This window comes from Stegodyphus dumicola, chromosome 12 (genome assembly GCF_044657685.1).
Source record: "Stegodyphus dumicola isolate Sdum_Otavi_A_Nest chromosome 12, ASM4465768v1".
Classification (NCBI taxonomy): Eukaryota; Metazoa; Arthropoda; class Arachnida; order Araneae; family Eresidae; genus Stegodyphus; species Stegodyphus dumicola.
Window position 1 is genome coordinate 122841226 of NC_140779.1, and position 6133 is coordinate 122847358.

At 36.7% G+C, this 6133-nt stretch overlaps 1 protein-coding gene across 1 annotated transcript; it reads left to right on the forward strand.

Moving 5' to 3' along the window:
- Positions 1 to 3339: 3339 nt before the first annotated feature.
- Positions 3340 to 5840, forward strand: LOC146993746 (uncharacterized protein F54H12.2-like). Its single transcript, XM_085827425.1, has 2 exons — positions 3340 to 4314; positions 5718 to 5840. The coding sequence occupies exons 1-2, from the start codon at positions 3340 to 3342 to the stop codon at positions 5838 to 5840; spliced, it is 1098 nt and encodes a 365-aa protein (XP_085683551.1).
- The last annotated feature ends 293 nt before the right edge of the window (positions 5841 to 6133 follow it).

A 6133-nucleotide genomic window follows, 5' to 3' on the forward strand; every position in this document is an offset into this window, starting at 1 on the left:
AGCTTACTATCCGACAAGACGAGGAGTAAATTTTGAGCCATGGTTTTTGAATGTTCTCGCAACCAACATGACAGTGGAGGAACAAGATCTGCTGACACTAAATCTGGAATTGCCCAAGAATTTTGTGGTCACGTATAAAGATTCTCACTTCACTCTGAAACAACTTTCTGCTCAAGGAGATGAAAAACGTAGCCTCAGCATTACAACTACGCAATGGGAAGAACTGATGACCAATTTTAGCCGTATCAGTGACATTGTCACCAACCTCGTTTATCAAAACATGAACTTTTGTGAAGCCTACGAAAGCGTATCTGACGAACCTATTAACGAGGAAAATCTTCCAGAATCCTTCGATCATTCCATGGGAAGAGCACGCCTCGAAACCATTCTAAAGATGTCGCTTGAAGAGCTTCTTAACCAACAAGTAGAACTAAAATATCCCCAGCGCATAGACTGTGAAGAACTTGTTCATAAGACATAAACTGTGAATGCCATTGCTCTGAGATTTAATGCTGTTGACATCGCCAGGCAATTTTATGGAAACATTTGGGGTGAAGAATCCTATTTAATGTTACTGAAACCTGCTCACTACATTACCAAGGACTTTTTAAAATCTGTGTGTTTAAACCATGTACTCGACGAAGTAAAAAACACATTTTGTACTACGAATGGTGTCTTAGGTATTGAATACTATGAATATCTGTAAATTAATTAGGATGTTCAATAAAAAAATGTTATTTTTATTTTACAATGGGCTCATTCTTTCAGACATTATTTAAAAGAATTAATCTGTAATGATTACTCACATAAATTATTTTCAAAATACCTGTTGACTTTTATAGAGTATAAATAGTGTTGTTATTCTTAAACATGTATCATTCATTATTCAGCCTTTGAGATGTTAAGTAACATTCATTTTTCTCTCTTGTTTTTAGACCTATTTCTAGAATCTTAATATACGTGAAACTCTGGCATTATTTCCCATTTCTAGTCAAACATATATAAATGAATATCAGTGTACGCTTAGATCATAACAACTGTTGCAATGAACGCAGCTCTGTCTCAGACCTATCGGGATCCACAGGTCCCCGCAAGTTTCGGGGGTGTTGCTGCTTTGCATCGTGCTTTAAAAGGTCGCGTAAAAACAAAAGACATCCAGAAATGGTTGCAAACCAAGGATTCTTATACTTTGCACAAGCCTTTGAGGCACACGTTTCCCAGGAACAGAGTCATCGTAGGAGGCTTAAACGAGCAATTTCAATCTGATTTAGTGGATATGCAATCCCTGGGCTCTTTTAATGATGGATATAAATATTTGCTGACCTGTATAGATATCCTTTCCAAATACGCTTGGGCTATCCCTCTCAAAGATAAAACATCTACGTCTATCCAATCTGCTTTCGAAAAGATATTTTCGGAACGTACACCCGAATCACTACAAACAGATGCAGGGAAAGAGTTTACCAATAAACAAGTTCAAAATTTTTTGAAAAAGAGAAACGTTCGCTTTTTCACGACACATAATACAACCAAAGCTTCTGTCGTAGAACGATTTAATCGAACTCTAAAAACAAAAATGTGGAAATACTTTACCGAAATGAATACACGAAAGTACATTGATGTGATTGATAAATTGATATCCAGTTATAACCATACATGGCATTGTAGTATTAAGACAGAACCTGTATCCGTTACGCTACAAAATCAAGAAAGAATTTGGAAAACATTGTACGGACAGCAACCAGCACAAGTGCCTGTTTCTTCAGATTTAAAGATTGGAGATACGGTACGCATCAGCCGAGAAAAAATGGTCTTTGAGAAAGGATACGAACAAAATTGGACACGAGAAATTTTTACAATCTATAAAATTATTCGACGAATTCCTGTTGTCTATAAACTGAAAGATCTTGCAGGAGAAGTTATACAAGGAACGTTTTACAAGCAAGAACTTCAAAAGGTTTCGGACTCTGGTTATTATCCTGTAGAAAAAGTTTTAAGAAAGAGGAAACGTCGCGGGATAATAGAATATTTTGTGAAATTTCAGGGGTACCTCGAAAGCTTCAATGCTTGGGTGGAGGATGTGAGAAGGGTATAAAAGGCCCGTACATTCTGCTTATCTATCATTTGAACGAAACATGTCTTTCTTTATCACACTGATCAGCGACAGCTCCATGCGTTTTTTCCAGACAACAAAATATCACAATTTACCACTCAGCTTCCTACTCCGATGGATTTAAATAGTCAGTGGGAGTCATCTCTTGTGGACTTTATTTACCCTCACACATGGTATAACGTACGAAAAGACAATAATTTATTTGGATTTGATTTGGGTGATGGAAAATTGGAAGGTCGAAGAGTGCCTCAAGGATGTTATGAAACGATACCAGATTTATTAAAAGCCATGAAAATACCTTCTCATAAAAATAAAATTGAATTCAGTTATCATCCTGTTACGAAAAATGTGACCATTAAGACCGACGAAAACTGCAAAGTCATTCTTCACGAAGGATTAGCGGAGCTTCTAGGGTTCGAGCCGGGTGTTTACAAAGGATTGGAACAAAGTCCTTTTGTAGCCGATCCCAAAGTATCTTTTCCTGTCATGTATGTGTATTGCGATCTCGTAGAACCTCAAATTGTGGGAGATGTACAAGCCCCGTTGCTAAAAATTGTCACGGTGGAAGGAAATGATGGGGATATCATAAACGCTCATTATCCCAGACCCTTTTACCTGCCAATTATCCGTCAGCAGTTTCAGACTATACGTATTGACATAAGACTTCACTCTGGAGATTTAGTGCCGTTCGAAAGAGGCAAAGTATTTCTTGTATTGCATTTTCGCCTCAGACAAATTCTATAAAAGAAGCCTTCACCTGCAAATTGATTTCATTTGAATTGTGTATGCAAGAATAGAAGCATCAAAATGAGAGTGCCTTATACGTGTTGTACGAAAAAATTTGAAGATTATTATTTAGCTCAAACTGGAAATGGATTACCTTACTATCAAGGAACCATTTTACAGAAAGGTTATGGGATTGGTGGATTTTTTTCAAAACTGTTTCGCAGTGCCATGCCTTTTTTGATGAGGGGGGCAAAGACAGTGGGAAAAGAAGCTTTACGGACTGGAACACAGATTGCGAACGACGTATTGTCGGGAGAAAATTTTAATGTGTCCCTCAAAACCAGATCTAAAGAAGCTGGAAAAAAATTAGCGAGGAAAGCAGTTCAGAAAGCAGACGAGATGATCGGTCATGGAAGGTTTAAAAGGAAGCGCAAAACCCCCAAACGCTTCATTTCGTCTAAAGCCAGGAAGGTGCAACGACGTGATATTTTTGACTCTTAATGGCTTTTCTGTTAAAAGATTCTCCAGAATGCGCAAAATCCGAATTGGATTTATTTTCGTTACCTCCCACTCAAACAGTGATAGAAAAAGGTCAGTGGGTTGAATTTCATCCATTAGCCAATGTGTCGGAAGGAAGTCCTGTTGAATTCATTGTTTCTGGAAGCGGAGACGAATACTTTGACTTATCACAGACACAACTCTATGTGAAGGTGAAAATTTTAAAAAATGATGGCAAGCCAATCACGGCTGAAAGTAAAGTGGGACCTGTCAATCTCTTTTTACATTCTATGTTTTCTCAAGTGGATATTAGCTTAAATGAAAGACTTGTTTCCACCAGTAATAACACGTATCCTTACAGAGCCATGATAGAAAAATTATTGAATCATGGTTTTGATACGAAAACGTCTCAACTGTCAACAGAATTGTTTTTCAAAGATACAGCAGGACGTATGAACGTTTTTGATATTCAAGACACTCAGCCGAATGAAGGATTCAACCAACGAGCAGAATTGTTTAAACTGAGTGCTTCGGTCGATATGATTGGCCGATTGCACTTGGATATGTTTCATCAGGAAAGACTTTTGCTGAATATGGTGGATATGAAAATTAAACTCATACGCAGCAAACCTGAATTTTGTTTATTGGGCGAAGGTGAATTTAAAGTTTTACTCGAACAAGCTTCATTGTTTGTACGCAAAGTGAGAGTCAGTCCAGGTGTTGTGCTAGGACATGCCAAAAGCCTAGAAAAATCAACAGCCAAATATCTCATTAATAGAGTGCTCTGCAAAGCCTATTCCATCCCAATGGGAAATATGAGTTTTATTCAAGACAATATTTTCATAGGTCAAATGCCTAATCGTATTGTGGTGGCATGTGTCGATAATGATGCCTTTAACGGAAACTATAAAAAGTCTCCTTTTGAATTCAGGCATTATAATATGAACTTTATCGGCGTTTATGTGGACGGACAACCGGTACCTCATAATCCTCTTCAGCCTGATTTTGACAAAAATCATTTCATACGAGCTTATCAGAATTTATTTATAAATGCAGACGACAGAGGACTTTACCTTTCAAGATCAGAATTTTCAAAAGGATATTCCTTATTTCGCTTCGACCTGTCACCTGACCTTTGTGATGGCTCTCATTTAAATCTAGTTCGACACAGCAACTTAAGATTAGAAATAAAATTTGAGACTCCCTTACAACAAACTGTTTCGTTATTAGTGTACGCTGAATTTGAAAATTTGATAGAAATCAATAAAGCTCTAAATATTCTGTACGATTTTGGAAACTGATGAATTAATCACAGATTCATCAAATCTTATCTCGAGATCCTATTTCTTTGAGATATTATGCGGGTGTTTTTCCTTGTGATAAAATACCTGTGCACTGGTGTTCAATACGGATAAACATGATGAAAAAGGAACTCATTGGCTAGCTGTCTACATTGCAGACAAACAGACTCTGGAATATTTTGACTCTTATGGACTCCCGCCTGAAGTATATGGAAAAGATATCACATCCTTTGTCAAGAAATATCGTCATGTTTTCTGGAACAATATTTCGCTTCAAAGTTTAACTTCTAATGTATGTGGACATTATTGTATTTATTTTATTATTAAACGCTGTCAAGGACTCTGTATGGAACTCATTGTATCACCCTTAGATGGGAAGAATCATGATTTCCAAATATTTCAATTTGTCAAAAAAAGATATGGTGTAAACATGATTTTTAAAAAATAAAGTTGTTTTAATTTGTAAAAATGTCTCTTGTGTTTCTTGTTTCTACACTTATTTAAACAAAAATGAATAAATGTCTTATGCAAAAGGATTTTAGATAAAGTATAAAAGTCAGTGTTTTCTTAACATGCTGTCATTTCCAGAAATGGAACTGCCCAAGTTCGTACATCCTTCTACTTGTCTTCTGAGCGGACCTACCGGTTCGGGTAAAACGGTTTTTGTGAAGAAATTGATAGATCATAAAATGTTCCATCCCATGCCGACCAATATTATTTATTGCTACGGAAGTTATCAACCTCTTTTTAATTCCATGAAAAACGTAAATTTTGAAGAAGGATTACCATCTAACCTGCAGACTCTCCAAAATGCTTTACTTATCATAGACGATTTAATGTCTGAATTAGCAAGTGATACTCGCTTAAGCAAACTTTTTACAAAAGGAAGTCATCACCGAAACCTTTCAGTCGTTTTTATAACACAAAATCTTTTTCACCAAGGCAAGGAGATGAGAAATATTCATTTAAATTCCCATTACCTTGTCCTATACAAAAATCCTAGAGATAAAAGTCAAGTTATGCATTTAGCTAGACAAATGTTCCCCGGAAAAGTAAAGGCCTTTCAAGAAATTTTTCAGGATGCTACTTCAACTCCATTTAGCTACTTGTTGATTGATTTACGACCTGAAACAAGTGAAACGCTTCGCCTTCGTACAGGCATCTTTCCTGGGGATAAATACTATGTCTACCAGCCCCGATAGTTCATTTCAGTTTGAGACGTCGAATGGCTAACATGTCTTCTCCCATCGTGATCGATTTCGAAGGTTTTCAGTGGATGCCTCATTGTTACATTGTTAAAGAATTAGCTTTTTACACCGTGCATGAAGGATATCACAGTTGCTGGTCATTTTTACCTCCTCAGCCTTGGAAAACATTATCACGATCTCAGCAAAAGTGTTTTGCTTGGGTCACAAGAAATCGTCATCATGTGAATTGGAGTGAGGGTGTATTACCTTATACTCATCTTCGTATTATTTTGCAATATTTGTCATCT